Here is a 27,809-nt window from a genome sequence, read left to right as displayed (position 1 = left end):
GGGGGCCTTATCAAGTAACGATAGTTTAGTTATAAACATCCTGTTTCTAAGCTTTGAAAGTTGGACTAACTACAGCTGTCATCAACTGGAGTGGTTTGATAGCAACTTCTTGTATTTTATCCCAACTACCATGAACATTTTAAACAATGTATGTCAATAAACATTGTCAAAAGCTTTCTCTAAGTCTCTTTCTTTAACCTCTGTTCTAAGATAAGTATGGAGTCAGTACTTTTCCAACATTTCTCCAGAACCCAACTGATCGTCCCTGGCACTGGCTTCTACTTGTGTTTCCATTGGCTCAAATGGCTCTGAGCACTATGGGACTTAACATCTATGGTTATCAGTCCCCTAGACCTTAGAACTACTTAAACCTAAATAACCTAAGGACAGCACACAACACCCAGTCATCACGAGGCAGAGAAAATCCCTGACCCCACCGGGAATCGAACCCGGGTGCGGGAAGCGAGAACGCTACCGCACGACCACGAGCTGCGGACGTGTTTCCATTATTCTGTAAATAATTCATCTCTGTATTCTGCAACCATGACTTGTTAGACTGATAGTTCGCTAATATTCACACCTATAAGCACCTGATTTCTTTTCTGTTGTAATTATTAATTTCTTCTTGAAACGTAAGGGAAAGGCAGCAACTCGCCTGTAATGGATTGATGTGTGAAGCACAGAAACACATAGCAGAAAACAGCATTCACACTTGCTTTCAAGCACTAGCTCTTTTTCTACCACTAGTATAGACATTCACACACGCAACTACACAGGTGTATACACACACACACACACACACACACACACACACACACACACACACACAAGCTTGGGAATTGTTTATTAATAAGGGGTAAGGGGTTGGACCCCCATTTTTCCGTAACACAGCTCGATTTTTCTCGGAATACTGGCATATAATTTTTGTATAGTCTCCACTGGAATGTTATGCCACTCTGCGATCAGAATCTTTTCTAACTCCTGTAGTGACTCTGCTCCAGAGTGTGCACTCCAATACCGCCCACAAGGGTTCGATAATGTTCAAGCCCAGGGACTGTGCTGGCCAGGGAAGAAGCTGCAGGTCACTTGCATGCTCCTCATATCGCGATTGTACTGTCCTGGGTGTGTGAATGGGTGCATTATCGTCCTGAAATATGGTGTCATTGTTGGGGAACAACATTTGAATCGTGGGATGCACCTGATCACCTAAAATGTTCACCTAATTGTTGGCTGTAACATGGCCTATAAGAGTAATGATGTGACCAGCAGAATACCATGATATGGCTGCCCACACCATCACACTTCCACCTCCATGCTTAACCGTTGGAATCAAGCAATCAGAATAGTAGGCTTCTTTTGGTGTTATCCAGATGCAGACCCGGCCCAATGTTGAAAATAACGAAAACGTTGACTCGTCGGACCATATGACGTGTTTACACCGATAAGTTGTCCAGGATTTATGCTTCTGACACCATGTTTTACACTTCTTTGCGTTGGCTGTCGTCACTAATGGTTTCGGTATAGCAGCTCGTCCACGAATATTCGCTTTATGGAGTTCTCGGCGGACAGTGCCGACAGATACGGGGTCTCGAAGATGGCCATTGAGAACTGCTGTCACTTTAACCGCCGTAGTTTTAATTCATGTTATCGTACAACGATCTTTGTCATTTAGTTTTGATTTTCGCCCACTATTAAGTTTACACGCTGATGTCTTTTCATGTTTTGTGTAGGATGTCGTGACTGTTGAAACAGTTACTCCTGAAACATTCATAATTTGGCTGATTGCTACTGATGCTCCAGCTAATCGGGCCCCCACAATCTGCCCTCTTTGGAACTCTGTTAGGTCTTTCATTGCACGTCGACCTCGGCCTCTGAATGCAAATACGAAGTGTACACTACTCGTAAACAACCTGCACTGATGCCCAGTCCGTACTGAACACGCACAGTCTAGCAAGACACGTGTCTTACCTGCATTGTTGACCGCCAAACACAACCATCCCAATACTACCACTGTTCACCCCAATGTCCACTCAAGACCTTCTGCTTGGATTCTTACGCACTGACTAGCAAGTCACAATGCACTCAAAAAACCCACAAACAAATTGTAAGCAAACATAATGACATTGTACATAGTAACTACACAGGTTGAATGGCACTACCAAGTGTCGGCATGGAAACTTTTCGAAATACGATACTTCACAAACAACTTGGACTAGAATCCTGAAACAAACACCACCAAAATTCTAATTTACCCTACTTTTAGTTTGTTAATGTCAATAGGCATTGTTCAATTTAAAAAGGTTTATGTTTGCACATTAAATAAACAATATGTTTGTCCATGTGTGGTTGAAAGCACTGCATTGCCGTAACAAATAGATCACAAATCAAAATAAATACTCATTGTATTTATTAGAGATGTGAGAAGTCAGGCGGCACCCACCATGACGTGAATCACCAGCAGCTTATGAACCAAGAAACAGCTGACACTGCAGCTCGGCCAGACCACCTTCCAGTGCTAAGTATACCACCTAGCAACTAATTACTGTGTGACAGATGAGCCGTTTCAAGGATCTCCACAGCAGCAGCTGAACTTCTGCCTTGGAGGGCAGCAGTTCGTGTTCAAGGCAGTGCAGCCACCCGCACACCAACACCATAGCGAGAACTCCACCACCTGCCAATATCACCTGTTAGGGTGAGCTCTTCTTTCAGATGCGCATGGTTTCCACAACAGTTCTGGCAGTTGCACTTGCCACTGGCCCTTACTAGATGCCACATAGCACACTTTGCTGAGCAGGCCAAATAAGTGTCAGCATCACTGGGTGCAGACATCACAGCCGGCCACACCCCCAGCAGCTGGCTTCTGCAACCATCGAGTTGCCTCCATGCCACACACCCGAGGGGGCATGTCTATAGTGTCACAGCACTTTTATTGTTGTATCACAACTTAAATAAAAGTTTTTTATCTTCCAGTTGGGTTTTCCTAGCCACCATCACTCAGCACCATTGTCTCACAAACCCCCTCCATCCTCAGCCACTGCGCCTCAACCTATACATCATAGTGGCCCCTTAGCACTGGGCCACTACAGACAACATCTTTCGTTCATTTTAGTACGGGGAGAGAGATTTTATGTGAGTTGCAAGGAGTTGTTGGCCTGCTCTCATAACGAGAGGTCATGTTCCCAGGAACTCTATTAAACTTTGTTAAATCTGAGTACTAGTGAATTTTTGGAGTTTGCAAAATGAAAATCACCACAACCTACCTGGAAGTTGTAGTAAATTTCATTGTAGCCCAAGGAGCCTACAGTGCTCTGAGGCTCATCCCTATAATTCCGTCATACTTTACAATGTACTGACAACTTAAGACAAAAGACTGGAACAGGAAAATAAACTAATTATGTTTAGTAATGTGCTGGTTCAAACAATTATAACCTGTTACACAACTTGCTGAGTGTATATACCAATAACAGGTGTATTGTTCTTTTAAAGAAGAATATTTCTGCTGCTGTTATTCTATTTATGATACACCCAGAAACTCGAAGTGAGCCTGAAAAAGATATTAATGAAGTTTTGTGAATGAAATAGAGTTTTGTGGTGGTTGCTGCGTGTTCATTGTCACTGGAATAGAAAAATGTTGCAATGTTGAAATAAAAACAAGTAGAAAGATTTGTATGTTCAACAAACTACATAAGGAAGTCGCCGTGTCATATCACAATGAGGAAATTGAAACTTTTAGCTCGAGACAGGATCATTTACAAAAACTATGGCTCAAGTTTAAAAGAATATTTGATCACACACTGGATAGAAATGTACTTAGTAGAACAGTTCACAAGAGTGATCCTTCATGGTATAAAATCACTTTACAGAAACAGAGATTACTGCATAACAGTTGTACAACAATAGTGTAAGGTGGTAGGCAGGTGCTGAAAGGAACACATTTGGCTATCAAGAGGGCAATGCATGAAGCCTTAAACAGCTGTCGTAGCAGAGTCCTATCGAAAGATCTTTCACAAAACCCAAAGAAATTCGGGTTGTATGTAAACACTGTTGACGAGACAGGAACAAAAAGTGAGGGGAGCAAATCAAAATCAGAAGTCTTGTTTTCCAAATATTCCTTTACAAAGGAAAATCCAGAAGTACTGCCCCAGTTTGATTCTTGTACCTCAGCAAAGATGAATGAAACAGATATTTGTGAAAGTGGTGTTGAGAAATGGCCGACAGCATTAAAACTGAACAAAGTTCCAAATTTGCTTCTCTAAATTTGCTCCTCTTTTAACCATAATATACCAAAGATCCTTCAAAGAAAACACTGTGCCAACAATTAGAAGAAAGCATAGGTCACAACCATCTACAATGAGAGCAGCAGAAGTGATCAAGAAAACTGATGTCCAATATTCCTGACAGTCATTTGTCATAGAATCTTAAAACATATTCTGAGTTCAAATCTAATGAGATATCATCTACAGAATGACCTAACTATCAACCAGCATGGATTCCAAAAATACCCATCATGTGAAACCCAACTTGCACTTTTCTCACATTATCTGGAAGGCCAGGATCAAGGCAGTCAGATGTTTCTTGACTACCAAAAGGTACCTGCCCCAGTAGCATACATATGCTTATAACAGAAAGTATGCCCATATTGGCTATCAAGTGAGATTTGTGATTGATGATTTCTTGGTGGGGAGAGCACAGCATGTTGCGTTGGGTGGAGAGTCACTGACAGATGAAGAAGTAAATTCAAGTGTGCCCAGAGAAGTGTGTTGGGACCCCTGCTGTTTATATTGTATACTAAGATTCCAACAGTGTTGCTATTCAAATTCATACATACAAAAAAATTGCTGTAAATCACTTATCAACAATTAGCATACTGGTATCTGCTTGATGGTAATTTTCTTCTCAGAATGGTTTTCAGTATCGACGTGACTGCTCTGTTGTCGAGACATATGCTGATTGCTCAGTTTGATAAAATGCAACCTTTTGCTCTTTATTCCATCAGTTCATTTCTTTGGTTATCAACACAAATTAGTAAGTAGAACAAAACTAACTTAGAATGTAAAATGCTCTTACTTTCTTTTTGGACTATTTAATCATTTGTTACAGATGTCTGAATATTAAGTATCAAATTGATACACTGTACCTGATTGTGTTATTTTATAGGAATTTTAGGAGGACAAACTTCATCAACAGTGAGACATATAAGCTCCTCAACCCAAATCAAGTTTAAGATATCAAAAACATATTTTTCAAAGAGGATAATAATGAAGCTCAAGATGATTTTGAAGATGAAGTGGACACAGATTGTGATGACGTAGTTGAAGTTTGGCAGGAAGATTCAGGAACAGAGGAAGATAACAATGAAGATGAAGTATTCTTCACGAAAATGACCATTACTATATCAGACGGAACAAAGACACGAAATGGAATAAAGTTCCACCATGAGAGAGAGTACGTTTCAGGCCCTACGATAGTATTCAAAAGTTACCAGGGGAAGCATTAAGAATTCCTTTAGAATGCTGGAATTGCTTCATAGATGATGGCATTTTTTCCATTATAGTTTTGTATGGAAATCAATACATTGAGAGTCAAAGCTTCATTTCAGGATGAGAAACACGTAAAAGCAGTTGATGCTACTGAACTGACAGCCTTCATCGGTCTCTTAACTATTTTTTGCTGGTGTTAACAGAAGTAACAAACAAAGCTTAGAGGATCTGTGGGGAACTTACGGGGATTGCACTGAAAAAATTCACCTCGTAATGAACATGAAATATTTCAGATTCACTGTGCGGTGCCTTAGATTTGAAAATCATGTGACTCGCAATGAAAGGAGGCAATTAGACAAGATAACAGTGATTCGGGAAAATATTTTCTATGTTTCTACAGAAATGGAAGAAATCCTATACCCTCAGAGAAAGTGTTACAGTAGATGTGAAAAGGATCCTGTGGAACATGCAGTTTTGCCAATACATATCTAGCAAACCAAACAAATATGAAATAAAGGTATGTGCTCTCATGGATTCCAAAGTACTTTAAATGTATAATTTGGAAATATACATTGGGCTGCAACCAGAAGGATTACACCATGTATGCAGTAACCCTTCAGATGATGTTCTGGGACTGCATTACTCTATTTACCAGTAAATTTGAAGAATTAAAGTTCTCATTCAGCAGTCAGCAAAACAAACTGAAGAAGCCCATTTGCAACAGTGATTGAAACATCAGAGAACTTTACATATGGACAATGCAGTCACATACTCTGACAGTGACAATGGCTGCAGAAGCCTACCCTTACATTTAACACATCCAGATGTTAACACAAGCAACAGCTCCTAGCAAACTTATTTTATTTAAGCAAACTACCCTTGAATCATTGTAGCTCAGCAAATAAAAATGAACTATCTAATGACAAACCTCATCTTAAAAAGCCTAAAGCTCTTATTGTCGAAGAGGAGTAGTGTACGCATTAACAAATAGCCAGTTTTCAAAGGCAATCTATTTTCAACCCTTTCACTGTTTCAGGGGAGTGTTATGATAATAGCATATTTATTACTCTGGTGTACAAGGCACTTAAAATTTTGTATATGCAAGTAGATGACATTACATTATGTATATGGTTTTCAAATGAATAAATGGATCAATAAAAACAAAGTCAATTAAGCAGGATATGACTTATCCACTGGTTCATAACCTACAAACAGGTCTGAATTTTTTAATATTAACACAATGATAGTGCCCTTGCGGAATTAGTTACAAAAAGTAGCATAACCTGGGAATCTACACATTACTCTCAGGTTAAGAAATAATTAGGCACTGTAAACAACAAGCAGTTACAATATTCATAAGAATCATTAAACGACCAACAGCGCCCCAGGGAGGACGACTCCAGAGCACTCACTGCTGTGGTTCGGAGCCTTTGTGATGGGGAAAAGCCAACTCATTGTGCCCTGGCCAAATTAAGCTGCAACTGATGCAACAATCTGTGTTCAATGGGAGCTATGGTCAATTGTGGAAGTCCTGTGTCTCAATTGGAGGATACGTTTCCATTTATTGAGAAGGATGGACATCCACAGTGCCTTGTATAAAGTATTTAATTCTGCTAGAAGTACAACATACAGCATCATTATACACATCTTCAGGCAACACATTACGAGCAAATAGAGGCGAAGCATGCAAAGAGCTAGTAGCCAGGCTTAAGAACAATGTACCAGAAGACGTAAGTTTAAAAAAGAATTCTTAGACTAGAAGTTACAGAAATACGCAGTATAGTTCATGTACTGCAATGCATTTATAATATTCTAGTGAATGACAGTGAAGAAAACAGAACTGAAGGAGCAGTTCAAGCAAGTTAGAAAGTCACTCACATTACAGCGACAAGAGGCCAGCCGTTTTCTGAAGGACCTTTCATAAAATCGTGTGTGATAGTGGTTGCAGAATATTCATGTCCACGGGAGCTGCAGTCAATTGAAGCCTTTTGAAGCAAACTGTGTCTTGTCGAACCTTAGACTTTGCAGCATATTTAAGACACACAGCCCAGGAGAAAAGCAGAGAGCTTTGTTGCATTTTCGCTAGCATCTGGAAAAAAGCACAGATATATATGACTGTGCTCAACTTTCAGTATTTGTGTGTGGTGTCGAGCTGCAGATAACTGAGGACCTCTTGGAGATCGTACTGCTTATTATGCCACAATGGGGCTTGATATTTTTGAAGGTGTTTGCAAATCAGTGGACAACGTGAATTTGCCTTGGAATAAGCTCCATTCTGTAGGTGCAGATGGCACACCACAAATGATTGGGTGTCATCAAGATTTTGCTTCTCATTAAAGCATAATAAAGAATGAATTTGGGAAAGATATTACAATTGTTCCTTCATGAGGAGGCACTGTATGGTCAAACAGTGGAACCACGTGATGTAATGAAAGTTGTGGTCAGTATGTGAATTTTGTGCAGTGTCATAGCGTAAATCACCACCAGTTCAAAGGATTCCTGAAAGAGATGGCAACAGAGTATGAGGACATACCTAACCAAGCACAATTCCTTGGCTTCACCAGGGAAAGTTTTGTTGAAGTTTTCTTAGCCATTCATGAGGAAATCTCTCTCTGCCTTGGCAAAAAAAAAAAAGAGAGAGAGAGAGAGAGAGAGAGAGAGAGAGAGAGAGAGGAGGATGAAGGGGGGGGGGGGGGAAGAAATGCATTATCTGGAAGATTTAAAATGGACATCAGAACTAGCATTCTTAGCTGACATAACAATGCATCTGAATAATTTAAATATGTCACTGCGGTTATTAGTTGATACACAACCAAATCAGAGCATTCATGGAAAAGTTACACTTGTTTGAGAGGCAGATGGGTGATGGAATTTTAACATTCCTCAATCGTCTGGCTTCTTTAAAATAACTTGAAGGTACCAGTTTCAGCGATTATCAAGCCAAGATAAAGCAGGTCATCTTGGCTTCTGAAACAAGATTCCAAGAGCATGCCAATTTTCAAATAGAAATGAAATTGTTCAGTTCTCCTTTCTCCACTTCACCTGATGATTTGCCATCATAATTCCAACTGGAAGTTACTGGTTTGAAAAATTCAACTTTGCTTAAAGACAGATACTACAACACGCTTAATTTCTCACAGAGGTATCATTCATTACAGCAAAAAATGTTTCCCAAGCTCCACAAACATGCTGCATAGATCACGTGCATCTTTGGATCTTCATACACTTGTGAGCAGCTTTTCCCAGCAATGAAAAGAATAAAAACCAAGGAATAATCTTTTCTTCAGGACCTGACACTGAAGACCATCCTCCACATTAATGTTGTGGACAGTCTGACACCCAATATTTTCACTCCATGCCATGTGCCGGCAGCCCATTTCATTGTTCACAGTGAGCGACAACAATGCTCTGCAGAACAGGGAGTGCTCCGCTGTTCAGCACAGTGCTCATGATCTGGAACAGCCTGCATTAAGCAGTCACAACATCAAGTACATAAGATGGAATGAAACACACAACTTTAATACCATGCTTTGAATAATTCAGTAAACTGCTACTATAAAAATGTTTCCTAGATGGTGGAATTATGGAACTTACCACCATGTTCCTCAAACCATTCCATCACACTCCTGCCCTTGTGACATAGCACATTATCTTGTTGAAAAATGCCACTACCATCAAGAAACATGATCGTCCTGAAGTGGTGTACATAGTCTGCAAACATTGTACAATGCTCCTTGGCTTTCATGGTGCCTTGCACGACCTCCGTTGGACTCCTGGATGCCCAAGTGAATGTTCCCCAGAGAATAACGGGTCCACCTCCAGCTTGTCTCCATCCAGCAGTACATATGTCAAGGAGCTGTTCCCCTGGAAGGCAATAGATTCATGCCCTCCCATCAGTATGATGAAGAAGGTATTGGGATTCATCAGACCATGCAATGCTATGCCACTGCACCAACGTCCAGCACCGATGGTCACGTGCCCACTTCAGCTGTAGTTGCCAATGTCATGATGTTAACAGTGGCACACGGCAAGGGTTGTCGGCTGCGGAGGACCATCTTTAGGAACACTTGGTCCATTGTGTGTTCAGACACACCTGTACTCTGCCCAGCATTAAAGTCAGACATTAGTTCCAACACAGCTCACCGCCTGTCCTGTTTTAGCAGTCTGCCCAGCCTATGACATGCAGCACGTGTAATGAGGGGTGACTGCCCAACCCCACAATGTCTGGACATGGTTTTTTCTTGGTTTCACCCCATGTTGAAGACACTGACAACAGCACTCCTCGAGAACCCAACAAGTCGCTCAGTTTCTGAAAAGTCTGTGTCGAGCCTCCATGCCATCACAATCTACCCTTGGTCAAACTCAGATAGGTTGTGTGCTGTCTCATACTACACACAGACAGCATGCCCACTGTGCGTGTGTCTGACTAGCATAATTCCTTGTCAGTTAACACTTCTACTGCCTGGACAGGTTTATATCGACAGTACGTCGGTGGTCATAATGTTACAACTGATCAGTGATAAATTTCTACTGAGTTCAGCTAGGATGCTTAAGCCCATTATGAAGTTTACCGACTGAAAAAATTTGCTTAATTATCCATGTTGTAGAATACTTCACACGAAAAAAGAAAAACATCAAGAAAATTTACTATCACACAAATTATTGTAAAATATCGACAGAAGTCAGAAAAGTGATATAATAAGCATTATAAATGTCTGAATTCTTGCTAGCATAAAAAAAAATCTTCAAAATATGCCATTACTCCTCAAACTGCCAAAACATCCAAATGTGCATGCAACACATGTTTGTAGGTAAATCCATGCTCTCCACAGCTATCAGTGGCTTACAAAGTCTTTGATTATTTGTCCAATAACACATCTGACAAGAAGTAAACAAAATCTTAGTTAAAGCCTAAATCACTTCTTATGGGCATCATCTTCTATTCCAAAATATGCTCATTCTTATTAAATTCACACCAGTGTGCTATTTACTAAACAGTAAATAGACAGCATGTAGCCATACTTACAATAAGTGCCTCTACAGTGAGTAGCTACATCATTTCCATAAATACTGTGCAAATGGTCTATGGAAAATGTACCTAACTAAATCTTCCATTAAATCACCTTCTTCAAGATTTCAGACCAATGAACACCATTCACATATTGGTTGAAAGAGAATGTAATGATATATCAGTCTGCAATCTGCTTCCCTGGTCAATATGTTTGTGTGGTTTTCCCATATTAAATCAGTTAGGACAGATACTCATGGCTATCTGAAGGCTGTGACTGATTTCAGAAGTTGATTGCCATCCATCCAGTCAATCAATATGGCATCAGTCTGTATTACATTGCACTTATTTACACTTGGGGGAAGGGGGTACAGTTGGCAGTCTTTTAATCAAGACCTGATTGTCTAAAAGAAACGAAGCATGAATTCAAGTCTCAATGTCTCACTTTTTCAGTTTACTTTAACAATGAAAACTGCCTCAATATCTCATTCTACTTTCTATGCAGTGGCAGAATATGCAGTCCTCCACACATCATACATTTCCATGATGTAAATATCATAAATTGTATTTCAAAACAAGTACATGAGCATTTTGTTGGTCACCTTCATATTTTAAATTGTATTTCAAAACAAGCACATGACCACTTTGTTGTTTGCCTTCAGATTATCCCACTCAAAACATAACAAAATAAATTTAACTTTTTTCCAAATAAAAGCAATTATTTTAACATAACAAGGCACTGTATTCGCAATGACAGACACTTGTCTAATTTACACTTCTGTGCATATTCCAATTATAAGACTGGAAGTTATCTGGAAGATCTCTTATATAATACTTTACCACTTACCAAATGAAATGGTACATCTCAATTTTGAACCAATAAACCAAACAATCTATCCAGGTCAAAAATTGAATTCATGAGTACAATTAAAGAATCATCATAAAAAATATTCAAAAGAAACTGATCCTTTTCTGTTACACATTATACATATATTTTTCAACACAAAACAGTCAAATAACATTTCACTCACAATCATAAATTTACTGTCACTTTCACAGGTGTCACATGCACACGAGTTTTACAAATCTAAGGTAGAGGTCTTTCATCTCCCCGAATGGCTCGATATTTAGCCAGTTCATTTGGGAATGCATTACTCAGTTCTAAAAGTAAATGTGCTTTGAATTTGCGGTAAGCATCAATTTTTCCTTTCACTTGTTCATTCTTGGCTAGTGCCTTTTCTATACAGTCCTTGGTATACAGCTGTGGATTTCTGCCTTGATCAATATAACTGCAACATAAAAATTGAATATATCAAAGTTTAAGAAAAAAAACTACAAAGCAAAATTCTGCAATATCATACAAGAATTCATTATTATGCCGTAAACACCGAATAACTGTTGTTAGCAGGAATACGAAGATTAAATTTATTTCAAAATCCAACATCATCTTAAATATAACTATTACATTGACATTTTAAAATGTTTTCTTGATTGGTGATTGGATTAAAGTATAAACCAAATTGCTTCTCCTCAATGGCAAAGGCTGGTAATGTATCAGTTTCACACAGTTTTTGGTAACATAGGAAATGTGAAGTGGTGTATTTTGAGACTGAAGTCAATACAAAGGCTTACCAACAATCATGCTTGCCAAGCACTATTCACGAGTGGAACACGGTTGGAGGGCTCAGTTAGTGGTACAAAAGGTACACTTCGCCACACAACATTAGGTGGCTTGCAGAGTATGATGTAGATGAAGATGAAATTTAAACCACTTTATGTTCTTCATAGGTTATTTCTGCCTCTGTAACTTCAACCTCCCCCACACCACGCGCGCACGCACGCCCACACACACAAACACACATCCTCCTCATATATACTGAAGGTTGTGACATTGGCCTGTTTTGTCAGATAGTTGGTGTGAAGATGAGAGCTGATAATTAGGTTATGAGTTGGTGAAGCCAACAAATGTGATATCACGACAAGAAGCTCAGCTATATTTGGAGATGATTGGTAATGATAACAGGTACATAATGCCTTGTATCATGAGCAGATAGTAAGTAAATGTCCTTTGAACTCGCTGTAAGCATCACTTTTTCCTTTCACTTGTTCACTCTTGCCTAGTGTCTCTAAGCAATCACCACCTATATTATCCCCTTCCTGAGGATGGTGTAGCCTTTAAATAAAGGTTTGTTAGAAGGTTTTAAATGTATGTCTTGTACAATAGGCACAACAGCCTACTGTGTGTTTAAAAGTTTTGCTGCTACCAAATGTGTCCTTAAATCATCCCAATTTCATTGTGGTATAGGAACCATCAACTGGAGAGGAGTTTTTAGATCAGGACAATTTGAAATTTAGTCAACATATATTTCTGGCCTGATTGCCTCTGTTTGCCAGGTGACTACTATAGCAGATTTCTGACAGCTGAAGTGGGCATGGTGTAGCTCTTTTGCCTGTTTCCCTCAACCAATAACATAACATGCTTTTGTATGTCTCTCTGTGCCAATGCCTCAGTATCGTAGCACTCTACAGACGACCACTGTTTTCACCTGCAGACGTACACGCTTTGCAGTTGAAAGTTGGTAACAGCCCTGTCAGCTGTGATGTATTTTCTATCGCTTATTCTACAGCAGATATTAAATTCTATGCCTGGATACAGAAAATTCTTCTGGTCACTTTGATTGAACTGAACAATTTCTTGAACTGTCTTTTCTTCTAAAAACACCAGGCAATTCCTGCTCCAAGCAGTGTAATTACGTGTTAAATTTACACTGAAATGTGGGACTGAACACAATGACCCCACTTCATGGGTGACTTTTTCAGATTTTCCACACATTGCTTTACCATTATACTCTGCTGTCTCGTTATCGTATCTTTGACACATATAGCAACACACTGGATTGCGTACACAAGGACTGGCCTTCAGTCAAATAAATCCAGCCTTTTGTGCTCTTGATGGTTAGATGAATTTAATGTTGGGATGAAAGTGGTAGTCTTCTGCAGCTCACTTGTTCACTCTCCATGTTTCTAACTTATGCCATGCTTTCCATTTCCCATTCATTTTGCAAATCAGCAGCATGTGTGTTACCTCTGCAACTTACAATGCCCTTGAATTCTGTTTTTCTATTTTTAAAACGCACAGACAAAAATTCTTCAAGTGAAGTAGTTTGGTTGTTAGTACGCTGAAGCAGTTCCAAACAAGAGTGTTCCAATGCGAAGTCATTTGAAAGATTTTGCTGTTCAAACAATACTTTCCGAAGTTTTGTTGACGTGGGAGGAGCAACTTTCTCGAAAGACCCTTCTCCTCTATCACAACAAAGACATTCTGGACTGTTGTGCACTATTACAAAGAACAAGATTAGATTTTGCTAATACAAATTCAGGGTGCGTTGGTGATCTCTGAAGTGCACCCATACCAATGAGTGGTTGGTTTTTGTGTTTGTTAGGATTCACATATCTTCCCACAATCAGCTGGAGATCTATGTAATGAAGTCTGGCAGATCACTCCTTCCCTCAGTAAGCATTATACACGTGACGTGTGGTAGGTTCCCCCAATGACCTTTTTGCCTACCTAACCATCCATCCATTGTCATACAGCAAATCTTGAGTTTCTTTTTATGGAGCTTTGTAACATCCTTGGAAATTGGGGCCTTAACTAGGATTCCCGCTCTCCAAAACATGCAACTTTCCACCATAACACTCCTCATTTGTCACTGAAGCACATCCACAAAGTTTTTAGCAATAGAAAACCGGTGACACAAGCCAACCCACAGCTCAGGAACCCGGGGTTCCATATGTTCACACCCAGGCATCACTGGCTGAGCCCTGGGAGAGCAGAAGTTACACTAGCAGCACGGAAAGGGAAACAGAACTGCTGCACTGATTGATCCATGTTTCTCAATGAGATATTCACAAAAGAGTTGTAGATCCCTGGGGGAGGAGCTAATCTCATTCGGACCATCATATTTGATCAGACTCACCACCAATAAATAAAAGGAAATTAAATCCTTCAATTGTTCCTTCATATATCACATATTCCCTCCCCCTTCATTGTAGTCCATAGCAGTAGAATCTTGGAGGCAAACTAACTATTAACAGAGGCGCCCCATCCCACCCTTCCGCTTTGATCCGTGACGTAAGGGTGCTGCGTGACGTCATGACGGTGCAGAGTTTAGTTTATGAGTGTATTGTGTTTGTTGATGTTGTCTTGTTGCGGTTGGTGGTGTCCTCTGGTGGTGTATTGGGTTAATTTGGGTGTCGATGCTTGAAGTGTGCATTTATTGGTCATGACTGTTATAGAAGAATGGAAATTAGTTTCACTGAGTTAAGAATTACGTTTCCGTTGTGTTTATGTTACTGTGGTGTCGTTTGATGTTATTGGTTTGCTGTTCGTCGCACGGTAAGTCTTTTAATTCAATTTGTGGCTTCTTTTGTTAGGTATGGATATGACTTCTAAGTTTAATAGTGCACGTCTGCAGGCTGAAATGGGGGACGACATGTTGTCCGTCATTAAGTTTCTGCAACTTTTTGGGCTTGTGATAGAGATAGTGAAATGCAGCGTATGCAAGCAGAATATGAGAGTTGCGGGTTAGTGTGTAGCGCCGGAACTTTTTTATGGTAAGTAGCCGTTTTTTTGGGTTTACTGTTCACGTGTTATGATGTTCGGTGGGGTTTTTATGTGTTGTTAGGTTGGTGTTATTTACCACCTGTGTTGGTTGATGTTTTGGTATCAGCACTTGTGGTTAATTTATGTATCTTAGGGGGAAGTAATCAATTTCAATTTGTTTGGTATTGTCTGTTGTATTTGAGCTGCATAGGTTATGGGAAGTGACCGATTGCAATTTGTCGTCATAGCTGTGTGTGTTTTGGTATTGTGAGGTGTTGTTGACCTATGTAGGTCAAGGGAAGTGTACGAGTCCAATGTGTTGCTGCAGCTGTGTGTGGTTTGGTATTGTGAGTTGCTCTTGATCTATACATGTCAAGGGAGGTGTATGACTCCAATGTGTCGTCGTAGCTGTGTGTTTTTTGGTATCGTGAGTTGCTGTTGACCTATGTAGGTCAAGGGAAGTGTCCTATTGCAATTTTTGTTGTTTTAGGTGTTGGTTTTGTGGTATCAATAGTTGCAGTGTGATTATAATTTTTGGAGTAGTTGGTTTTCATTTTGTGGTATGGACAATTGTGGTTGAGCTATTTAGATGAAGGGAAGTGACCGAATCCTGTCGATATTGTAAGTGTAGTGGTACTTGGGAATTTTGTGGTGTTTTTGTGTCATCATTTTGTGTGGTTTGGGATTGTTGCGTGTGTTTGTATGTGTTTATATTTAGTTTGTCCCCACCCAAAAAACCACAATTTCCCACATTGGTCCCATTAGTTTGATTATATTTTTGGAGACAGATGTGTGTGTTGATTTTACATGTATTTTCATGTTTGTTGTTGTTTATATAGTGACGTCATAGGTGCCACATTGGAGACGCTGAGAATGGTCGTTTCCGCCATAAAGGTGATGTCATGGGTCAAAGCAGACGGGTGGAATCAAGAGGCTTCTGTATTCCCCAAACAATAACATCTCTGATGTCCAGATTAGGGTCTGTGTCAGTCACAGCAGTGTATCTTTATTGCTCGTAAATTGGTAACATGTTATTTTTTTGAAAATAATGGGACTATAGTTTGGTGTAACCAATGAGAGGTGAGAAAAGAGGCATTGTATTTCTAGCACTGAAGATGATTCGAATGAAGGTGGTTGTGACAGTGCATAGACCGAGATATAGAATCGGAAAGACAGTGATAATTTGGATGTGAGCTGACAAAAGCATCAAAATGAGATAGGATGCAAATTTTACTGAAGAGTTCATGTAGATATTGAGGAAAATACAATCATCACAAATCAGTATGTCACACACCTGTATACATTCTTATTTAGATACCATACCTTTATTTATTTGGTTTAACACACACACACACACACACACACACACACACATTCTGGGTAACTCATCACTTAGGAAGTACAGATTTCACAAAAGCCAGCAGTACGGAAGCGTCCGATCCCGCCCGTCTGCTTTGACCCATGACGTCACAAATATGGTGGAAACGACCATAAACCACGATTCCAATATGGCGCATATAAAGTCGGTACGTACACATTATGAGGACGAAAATACATCGAAAAACAAACACACACACTTTCCACAAAAAGCCTAATGACACTAATGGGACAAGCGCGGGAAATGGGGTGTTTTCGGGCGGGGGCAAACTAAATATAAACAAATTTAGACACCCATCCCCATACAAAACCACACAAAACAACGAAAAAAACCGACATCACAAAACTCCCCAAATACCACTAAACACAATATCATCTGGAATCGGACACTTCCCTTGACCTATATAGCTCAACAGCAGCTTCTGATCCCATAAATTAGGATTAAACACTTCCCTTGGCCTATATAGCTCAAAAACATCTCCCGATACCAATATCAACTTGCACAGCCACACAATGGGATCGAACACTTCCCTCGACCTGCGCACTGTTAATTTTATCTGTCATATCCATTCCCCAACAAAAACAACAACCGATTAATTTTACCAAAATTACCACACGATGTACAGCAAACAACACTAAATTAACATTGACACAAAATCGTTAACTCACTGAAACGAATTCCACTACAAACACAATTCTGGATAATGAGCAAAAGCAAACTGTGCCCATTACACCACACAAACGAAAACCCTGAACATACCACCAGAGAGCACAAAAAAACCACAACAGGACGACATCTACAAACACGCCACACTCACAAACCAAACTCTGCACCGTCATGACATCACACACGAAAACACCCTTACGTCAAGGGTCAAAGTAACTCCCTTACATCACGGGTCAAAGTCGACACATGGGATCAGACGCTCCTGTCGACCCAGACTAATATGTGCTGTTCACCCACAATTTAGTTGTGTAGGTTCCTCTTCGAGCTGTTACGCATTTTAACAGTACCATCACTATATATTTATATTCACTAATAAAATATGTCACAAATAATCCATCACAATTTCATAAGAACAATGATGTCCATACCTACAACACTAGAAGAAATAATGACCTTTATTTCCCATTATTAAATCTGTTGGGTAGCTCCGAAAGGTGTTCAATAGGCATCACCAAAAGTTTTTAATCATTTTCCCAATACCATAAAATGTCCAAAAGGTTGAAAAGCAAGTTTTAAAGGTAACCCAAAAGCATAAAGAAACAATCTCTAGTTCTCAAGTGCAGTTGCCTGACAAGGACTGAAATATTTTCATTAGTGTTCACAATAATAATATCCTTGTTCCACTTCAAATCAATAATAAAATCATTCAAATGATTTATGGAACATGTAACTAACTAAGCTGTTTGGAAATCCATGCCAATTGGAAGTAACTCCAAAAGAGTACGGATCTGTTAATCATTTAAGCAGTTTCAACATTCTGCGAATTACTGGTAACAAGGAATAAGAAGCAGCACACTGATATCCCCCCCCCCCCCGTGTGTGCGTGTGTGTGTGTGTGTGTGTAGGGGAGAGGGATGGACGAAGGCAGGCATACATGGGCACGAGAGCCTTACTCCACATGTCCAAGAGGCTCTTCCAGAAGCCATATCACTGTCTGGCCTCCAAAGTCATACTTGGATCCCCCCATTGGGTCAATGGCAGAGAAAATTAAGAAGACCACCCTTGCTCACAGAATTTTTCAATGAAGTTCACAATCTGCAGCATTGTACCCAGAACTGGTTGGGGCCAATGATTTTTGAGTGAAAAACAACGTTATAACTTCTTACACTTATGTCATAGAGCTGAGAACTGTAGGGATCCCCTAAACGGGTCAAAGGTGCACTACACAGCAGAAGCTGCAGCCGAGGTATGACTATGTAAGTTGAGTATCCATCCAGTCCAGATAACGCTATAGGAGATCCTTGGATACTAGAGTAAAATTCAAAGAAATGCCCCCGTCCGGTGAGACTATTGAAATCCTTGTTATCAACAAGCTCCAGACATTGGTGCACTACTATAAAACAACAGGCTTGATGCAAAACTAAGCGCAGAAATCCTGAAATTGACAACAGTGGTATTTTTTTCCTTTTTTAGTACATTTAAATGTATATTGAAAGAACAGGCTAATGGAGATGGAAGACATGTATTTACCACTTTTCTCACATGGAACCCTGAAAGCCATGGATCAAGACAATCGACTTGACTTCAAAAGAGAACTGACTTGGCAATAGAAACAGCTTTCCTAGGTAAAATACGATTATAAGAGGTACCAAATGAAATCAACAACAGGATTAAGGATTTCTTGGTGTGAAGTATAATTTCTTGGATGAAGATTCACCGACAGATGTAGCAGCATGCCCCAGTAAAAGTATGATGGGGCCCTCACTGATTGTACATACACACAGTCATGTATGTTCATGTTGTCTACTAGTAACATGATAGGTAATATTAACAGTAACCTCAGATTTTTTGCAGATGGTGCAGCCATCATAACAAAGTATTATCTGAAAAGAGTTTCACTAATATCCAGTCAAATACTGGTAAGATTTCAGAGTGGTGCAAACATTGGCAACTTGGTTTGATGTACAGAAATGTAAAATTATGGACTAAAATATGTTTACAGTGAACTGCGGCTCTTACATTGCATGCAGGCAACAGTACTGTTAAGCGATTGCCATAAAATTTGTAACTCAGTTGCACTCGACAATTACATCTCAAGTTTCACCAATGGTCATAAACTACGTGTATGGCTGTATATCAACACATGGGAAAATCTGAATACAATAAGGTGATGTTTTGCTGATTTATAGAGGACCCTAAGACTGTATATAGAGTACTATAAGTCAGTTCAATACAAGCCTAGTTACAACAGTACGTTCGTTGCATTTGGGTTAAAATGAAGCATTACTTACTCAAACACTTCTAGAGGAACATGAACATCTTGCACCTGTCCCTTCAGTTTGTCAATTTCTTGCAAGCCGTGCACGAGTGTCTGACTGTAAGATGACAATGAAAACGTAATAAACAGTGAGATATATTGCGAAAACTGTACCTACGAGACAACTATACAATGAAGTTTTACTTATCACAATGCACCATATATATTTTCACGAACATTTATACCACCTACATTTTTTGGTTCAACACATTTTGTCCTTGAGGTTGAAAATCACCAACAATAATCCTTATCTGCCTAACATTTTCGATAAACATTTCCAGCTGCGTCTCTAAGTTTTCCAGTGACGCCGCCATGATTGTTTAAGTCTACAATCTACATCAAAACACAAAGATAAAATACTCACATAAGATAAGTTTCTTTCTTTCTTTGGATGCCAAAATATAAAAATACACAGTGTTGGAAGTGGAATAAGAAATGAGAACGAAATAATGTAAATAAAAATCATAATAAGAAAAGATCAAAGTGGAGAAGGATATTGATAAAAAGACAGAAGAAAGAACTGGCTAGCGTACTTGCCCAGTGGGGTTAATAAGCATATCTGTATCCTGAAACTCAGTGTTCTTATGTTATTTGAGCTGTGCAAGCGAAATATAGTATACGAAGATGTCGAGAAACGTTGTGATAGGTACGATGATCATGGCACTAAAAAATCTGAATAATTCGCAAAATAAAAAGATAATATCATCCCTTTCCCACAGACAGATCTTTAGTCTATTTTTTCGTATTAATGTAAAAAAGTGCTTATTCCTGGTCACGTAACGAAAAGAAGATAGCTATGGAATTGTGCCAGCGGCTATATTCCTGTCATATATTTAGAAAGTTTGAGATGAAAATGCAAAGTCGCGCTCTTAATGCTTAGTTTCCGGTGTCACCATTGCAGATGGAATGTACATAAGCCTTTTCTCCGCTAACATAATCCACCTTTCGTGTGAATAACGGAAAACTGATCGTACGATTTGTTTATAGTACTGTAAGAACGAGCGTCCTTCGTCCAACCTCTGTTAAAACAATTTATCGCGCGCAGTGTCATTACTTGATGATGACAACGTTTACTCACCCTTTCCTCGTTGTCCAGAATTTAATAACACTTCCGGAGAAATGACGTAAACAATACAAAGAATGTAGACAACATCGCCTAGAAACAAATCTGTGTGTCTAATTACGTACAATAATAATGATAATCATATGTTCTACTTCTACCACACATCTCATTTACACAGAGACATATTGAAAGCTAAATCTATATACTCACACTACTTGACTTACACTTAACACATTTAACTTTACTCATACAATCATTAGTGTTCATCCTCAGAGCCACTATCTGGATACATGACTGCACTGGAACAAAGTTGGTGCAGAAGTGTTCTTGAGGCCCATATGAAAGAACCATAGTCAACATATCGCAATCATTCGTGAACAAAGTGGCAGGCCTGTCAGTGCTAATAATTTATGCATTCTTTGGTGGTATGCCAATTATTAGGTATTAGCATCTTTTTCAACTCGTTCTTAAATAAACCTATTATTTTATATTTTTATTTCTGCAGGCAATTTATTGAAGTTATAGGCCTATCGACATCACTAAATACATTTTGTGAACTTGAAATTGTGAAGAATTTACTCCCCTAAAGTAGTATGTTTTTTGTGCAGGCAGCACTTATAATATGTTTTATTGAAGTATGCTCTATCTTTCATTGCACAGAGACAACTGTGACAGTTTGCCTACTGTCACCATATTTAATTTTTACATGTATGCATGTTCCGTATTCAGTATTATCTTCCCACTTATTTAAAATGTGATAAAGACAACATGGCACTTTTTTCATACATTTTCATTTTATATACTAATGACTTTTCTAAATATAAATCTGTACATAACATTTAACAAAATTAATGTAAGAGCTTATTGTTACTTATGAGAATAGTGTAAGAGAGATGTCATTTGCATGTTCCCCTTCCTCACATTTCTAATTTATGTTTCTCAGGTGGAGGATCAGGATTTGTTGGCTCAGCACTAACGTCCTTGCTTCGAACTAAAGGTTACTCTGTTACTATAATATCACGAATGCCAGGCCCACAGCGAATGTCATGGGTATGTAGGCAGTAGAATTTAAAATTAGTTCTTATTTATGCCCAAATGTCAAAAAAGTTCAGGATTTATAGTGAAAACTTCCAGAACTGTTGCTGTGCCAAATTAAATGAAAAATAAATACGGAAGATAACTAGTAAAATCATGAGAAAGGCCATTTCTCAGTTAACCAGTTACAACCTGATGACCTTCTAAGTGTGCACTCCATACTACTTACTGATGAATTTGTTGCATAACTGTGTGCCAGGTTTTGAACCCCATATTCACAGTCATGAGTGATTATCAAGAAGTATTAATCTGCTGTTTCCTTCCAGCTATAATCACCAAGCAAGGTGGTGCAGTGGCGAGCACACTGGATGTGCATTCAGGTAGAGGAGGTTCAAATTCCCATCTAGACATCAAGGTTTTCCATTATTTCACTAATTGCTCCAGGCAAATGTCAGAATTATTCCTTTGAAAAGAGCACAACCAGTTTGCTTCCCCATCCTTTTGCAATCCAAATTTTTGCTCCATCTGTAATGGCCTCACTGTCAACAAGACATTAAACTCTGATCTTTCTTCCCTTCTTTTCCAGCTATAATCAGACTTTGTCCAACTAGTTTGCTCAGCTGAACACTCCAATACCAGATGTTGGCTCTGAGCTGCAATGTGTAGTGGCATGTGGTGTCATATAAGCACAAGAAGAAGATAACAGAATATTGACAATAACGGTTTTGTGTCTATATTTTTTGATTTGTAGGTTTGACAAATGTCTTTGGCGTAGCCCGAGCTCTGCATTAGGTTGAAAGTTGAGTGTGCAGTTGTAAGTTTGCAAAGTCAGTGTATATGATGTCATGAGAAAAACTAAGTCTTATTATGGTGCATCTCTTAAACATATTGGATTTTGATGAGTCATTTATATCCACCACTTTGGTGACATTGTTGGTCCAATACAGACAGTATCAGAGGCTTTAGTTAACCCATTCTTCAGCCCATAGTACGTCATTCATTCTTCAGAGTGCTACACAATTTGGCCCAGGAAGCAATGCAGCACATAAAATATCTGTTATAAGTAGGTTACATTGTCATAAATTTTGACACGCCTGAAGCTTCTGAAATTAACTTATTTGACAAACTAAAAATGATTAATGACTATGATTTCTTCCCAAAATTTCTGCATTCCATAGACAGAAGTCCACCACATGAATCATTAAAGTGCACCTCACACACTGAGTCAAAGCTTGAGTTTGGCATTATCTCTCTCGTATGACAATGAACTACACAGGATGGCCTCTGTGGAATTTGGAAGAGTAAGAAAGAGGTACTTGTAGCAAAGCATTGAATGAATCCATAAAGTATGCTCAAATGATAGAAAACTGTTTGTGAAAGGCAAAGCTGCAGATCTGAATCTTAGTTAGGTATTCAGTTCCAATCCACCGGGAAGGATTAGTGACCTACAGTGTGTGGAACCATGCAGCACTGACACTTAGTTCTGGCTTTCCTATCATTTCATTTATTGATTCTGTAGATTCAAAAGTAGGAATGTCTAGAAGGGAATGTACTATCTAAGGGGAAATCTTAAGTCCAAGACCTAAATCATACAGGCAACCCAGCGAGTTCAGCAGCAGTCTGACAGTAAAGGCCATAAGATGGAAGCTAAGCTTAGAAAAGAGGGAGGTAGGAGGGCAAAGATGGCCTAATTGCTGTTTGGCAGTCATTGGATGCGAGTACCACGACTGGCACAGAATTTTTTTGGTGTTTATTATGGGATAAATAGTATTTTTAACCCAAATGCAGAGCTCACTGATGGCACCTGTGATTTAGGCTCTTTGGAGAAAGGCTTTAGTAAAGAGCTTTACTGAAAATATGAGGTTGTCAGGTTCTGTAGATGCTGCGATGGGATACCTCAGACCAGACATTTCAAGTAACTTCCATAATATGAATTTGACCCTCACTACCCCAGCAGAAATAATGTCCATCATACAATCTTTAAAATCAAAAACATCTAATGGGTATGATGAAATATCAACAAAGTTAATAGACAATGTGATTCTGAGTTGTGTAACACATTAAGCTAACTGTGTAACCAGTCGTTCATCAGTGGAATATTTCTTGAATGGTTGAAATATGCAAAGTTAAGCCAGCATTCTCAAAAATTTTAGAAAAAGTAATGTACAGGCAGCTTCCCAACCATCTGACCACAAATAACATATTATCAAGAACACAGTTTGGATTTCTGAAGGGTTTTGATATTGAGAAGGCTATTTACACCTACCGTGAAAATGTACTTAATTCAAGTTACAAGCAGCAGGTATTTTCTGTGATTTGTCAAAGGTATTTGACTGTGTGAACCACAACTTCCTTTTAAATAAATTAGAATTCTATGGTGTCACGGGCAGTGCTGCAAAATGTTTCAAGTCATACCCCGCTAACAGGAAACAAAGGGTGTCAGTGCAAGGGACTAGTGAATTAAGTCATCAGTCATCATCAGAATGGGAAGAAATTACATGTGGTGTCCCACAAGGATCCATCTTAGGGCCATTGCTTTTTTTGTGTACATTAATGATCTCTCATGAGTTACACTGCCAGAAGCAGAGTTCGTTTTGTTTGCAGATGACACAAGTATTGCAATAAATAGTATGTCAAGTGTAGTTCTAGAAAGATCTGCTAATGATATTTTCATGGATATTAATAAATGGTTTAAAGCCAACTCACTGACATTAAACTTCGAAAAGACTCACTATATGCAATTCAGAACCTGTAAGAGGTTTCCACCCAGCATATGCAAAAGTATGAAGAAGAGCAGATAGAAGAGGTTGACAGTCTTAAATTCCTCGCATTACAACTTGATAATAAATTTAGTTGGGAGGAGCACACCACAGACTGCAGAAACGCCTTAACAAATCTATATTTGAAGTTCGAGTGTTAGCAGACATAGGTGACATAAAAATGAAAAAGCTTGCATACTTTGCCTACTTTCATTCCATAATGTCATATGGTATAATATTTTGGGGTAACTCTTCAAGTCAAACAAAAGTTTTCAGAGTCCAAAAGCGTGTAATACGTATTATTTGTGGTGTAAATTCACGGACGTCCTGTAGAAACCTCTTCAAAGAACTGGGTATACTAACTACTGCCTCCCAGTATATTTACTCCTTAATGAAATTTGCCCTAAATAATATATCTATTTTCCAACAAACAGCTCAGTTCATACATACAATACCAGGAACAAAAATAATCTGCACAAGGGCTTAAAAGCACTTAGTTTAGTTCAAAAAGGGGTCCACTACTCAGGAACACTCATCTTCAATAATTTGCCAGCAAACATAAAAAATTTAATTACAAATAAAGATCAGTTTAAAAGGATCCTGAAAGACTTACTAGTGGCCAACTCCTTCTACTCCACTGACGAATTTTTTAATAGAAACAAAAGATGTATTGTGTATATTCACACTATTAGTATTTTTATTTCAGCTTTAAAAAAAAAAAAAAAAATATTGGCATGTTCCACATCCACAAGGATCTCCTCAGCACGGATCTATGGAATGAAAAACTAATCTAATCTAAGCCACTGTTTAAGAAGGGAGATAAAGAAATAGCATCAAATTTCTGTCCAAATTCACTTTTTCCAGCATTCTCGGAAATTTTAGAAAAGGTGATGTACAGTCGGCTTTATAACCATCTTACCACAAATAACAGACTGTCAAAGTCGCAGTTCGAATTTCTAAAGGGTTCTGATATTGAGAAGGCTATCCACACTTACAGTGAAAATGTACCTAATTCATTAGACAAAAAATTGCAGGCAACTGGTATATTTTGTGATCTGTCAAAGGCATTTGACTGTGTAAAGCACAATATCATTGTAAGTAAATGAGAATATTATGGTGTAACAGGAAATGCTGCAAAATAGTCAAATCTTATATCTCTGTCAGGAAACAAAGGGTGTTATTAGGATAGAAACATGTATTAAGCTATCAGGCATCATCCAACTGGGAACTAATTATATGTGGGGTCCCACAAAGCTCCATCTTAGGGCCCGGCCCTTATTCTTTTTTTGTATAATCAATGACCTTCCATCAGTAACATTACCAGATGCCAAGTTTGTTTTCTTTGCTGATGATACAAACATTGCAATAAATAGCAAATCAAGTGTGGTCTTAGAATATAAATATATTTGTGGACATTAATCACTGGTTCCTAGCCAATTCTTTGTCACTAAACTTTGAAAAAACATACTACATGCAGTTCAGAACTTGTAAGGGTTGTCCCACAAGTATATGCCTAACATATTATGACAAGCAGATAGAAGAAGTGGGATTACAGCTTGGTAATAAATTCAACTGGGAGGAACACACCACAGAACTGCTGAAGTGTCTAAACAAATCTCTACTTGCAATGCGAATTCTGTCAGACATAGGGGATATAAAAATTAAAAAGCTGGCATACTATGCTTAATTTCACTCCATAATATCATATGGGGTTATTTTTGAGATAATTCGTCAAGCCAAGCTAAAGTTATCCAGGCACAAAAATGTGCAATAAGAGTTATATGTAGTGTGATGTCAAGAACATCCTGCAGAGGCGTGTTTAGAGAACTAGGGATACTAACTACTGCTTCCCAATATATTTATTCCTTAATGAAATTTGTCATTAAAAATATATCACTTTTTCAAACCCACAGCTCAGTTCATGGAATCAGTACTAGAAATAAGAATAATCTTCACAAGGATTGTACTCTTGTACAAAAAGGTGTGCGTTATTCAGGAACACACATTTTCAATAACTTGCCAGCAGCCACAAAAAGCGTAACAACCAATGAAATTCAAAATTCAGTGCATTAATGTGATCTTAGTAAATGAGTGTTGTAAAATGATCCTTTCATATAGTGTTCACTAAAAAAAAAAAAAAGACGATCATTCCCCTTGGGACCTGTGGAAGGTACATTACCTTATTGGTTTTAGTTGTAAATATTTGTCATTGTTTTTCTGGCATGTTCTGCATCCGGAAGGACCTCCTCACTACGGATCAATTGGAATGAAAGTAAATCTAATCTAATCTAAAGACAGTAATGTAATAATACTAAGATGTGCAGACAACAATTAAGACCACAGCCTCAATTGTATGATTGAGCATGGCTTCAAGCTCCTTGCAGAGGATGTTTCTAACACTAGTGTGAAGATCTTGTCACCCTCTGACCATTACAATAAGTCCTGAATGAGGTGTTCTCTGCAATATCTAAATGCAGAGCTTGGGGCATTACTGAGGGGAGAATTGCATTCATACATGGGTGTCATTGATTTGATGCATCACCCTTACTCAGTTGCATCATACAAAATGTGGTTTGTAACTAAATGATTCAAAAAGGAGCTACTTGCATGGCTAATTAACAGGAAAGTACAGTTTGTAGGTAAAAAAACCTGCATCTTCAGTGAAACTGGTTATATACACTCCTGGAAATGGAAAAAAGAACACATTGACTCCGGTGTGTCAGACCCACCATACTTGCTCCGGACACTGCGAGAGGGCTGTACAAGCAATGATCACACGCACGGCACAGCGGACACACCAGGAACCGCGGTGTTGGCCGTCGAATGGCGCTAGCTGCCCAGCATTTGTGCACCACCGCCGTCAGTGTCAGCCAGTTTGCCGTGGCATACGAAGCTCCATCGCAGTCTTTAACACTGGTAGCATGCCGCGACAGCGTGGACGTGAACCGTATGTGCAGTTGACGGACTTTGAGCGAGGGCGTATAGTGGGCATGCGGGAGGCCGGGTGGACGTACCGCCGAATTGCTCAACACGTGGGGCGTGAGGTCTCCACAGTACATCGATGTTGTCGCCAGTGGTCGGCGGAAGGTGCACGTGCCCGTCGACCTGGGACCGGACCGCAGCGACGCACGGATGCACGCCAAGACCGTAGGATCCTACGCAGTGCCGTAGGGGACCGCACCGCCACTTCCCAGCAAATTAGGGACACTGTTGCTCCTGGGGTATCGGCGAGGACCATTCGCAACCGTCTCCATGAAGCTGGGCTACGGTCCCGCACACCGTTAGGCCGTCTTCCGCTCACACCCCAACATCGTGCAGCCCGCCTCCAGTGGTGTCGCGACAGGCGTGAATGGAGGGACGAATGGAGACGTGTCGTCTTCAGTGATGAGAGTCGCTTCTGCCTTGGTGCCAATGATGGTTGTATGCGTGTTTGGCGCCGTGCAGGTGAGCGCCACAATCAGGACTGCATACGACCGAGGCACACAGGGCCAACACCCGGC

General features: G+C 39.4%; 2 protein-coding genes across 3 annotated transcripts in view; one reads left to right on the top strand and one right to left on the bottom strand.

The window, feature by feature from the left end:
- Nucleotides 1-10,913: 10,913 nt before the first annotated feature.
- Nucleotides 10,914-19,785, bottom strand: LOC126175553 (mediator of RNA polymerase II transcription subunit 10). The gene is made up of 3 exons (XM_049922398.1): nt 19,645-19,785; nt 19,427-19,510; nt 10,914-11,777 (listed from the first exon to the last, which is right to left on the bottom strand). The coding sequence occupies exons 1-3, from the start codon at nt 19,764-19,766 to the stop codon at nt 11,576-11,578; spliced, it is 408 nt and encodes a 135-aa protein (XP_049778355.1). The 5' UTR covers nt 19,767-19,785; the 3' UTR covers nt 10,914-11,575.
- A 161-nt stretch (nt 19,786-19,946) lies between these two features.
- Nucleotides 19,947-27,809, top strand: part of LOC126175552 (epimerase family protein SDR39U1) — a 49,665-nt gene continuing 41,802 nt past the window's right edge. The window contains exons 1-2 of one of the 2 annotated variants that reach the window (XM_049922397.1): nt 19,947-20,098; nt 21,459-21,565. In XM_049922397.1, the coding sequence (XP_049778354.1) occupies nt 20,077-20,098; nt 21,459-21,565 (129 nt within the window). In that variant the 5' untranslated portion in view covers nt 19,947-20,076. Of the gene's footprint in view, nt 20,099-20,780; nt 20,957-21,458; nt 21,566-27,809 lie in introns of those variants that run through there. The other variant, XM_049922396.1, reaches the window with a different exon arrangement.

This window comes from Schistocerca cancellata, chromosome 3 (assembly GCF_023864275.1).
Source record: "Schistocerca cancellata isolate TAMUIC-IGC-003103 chromosome 3, iqSchCanc2.1, whole genome shotgun sequence".
NCBI classification, from domain to species: Eukaryota; Metazoa; Arthropoda; class Insecta; order Orthoptera; family Acrididae; genus Schistocerca; species Schistocerca cancellata.
Note: the sequence above shows the minus strand (reverse complement) of the source record. Positions and strands in the feature narration are given on the sequence as shown.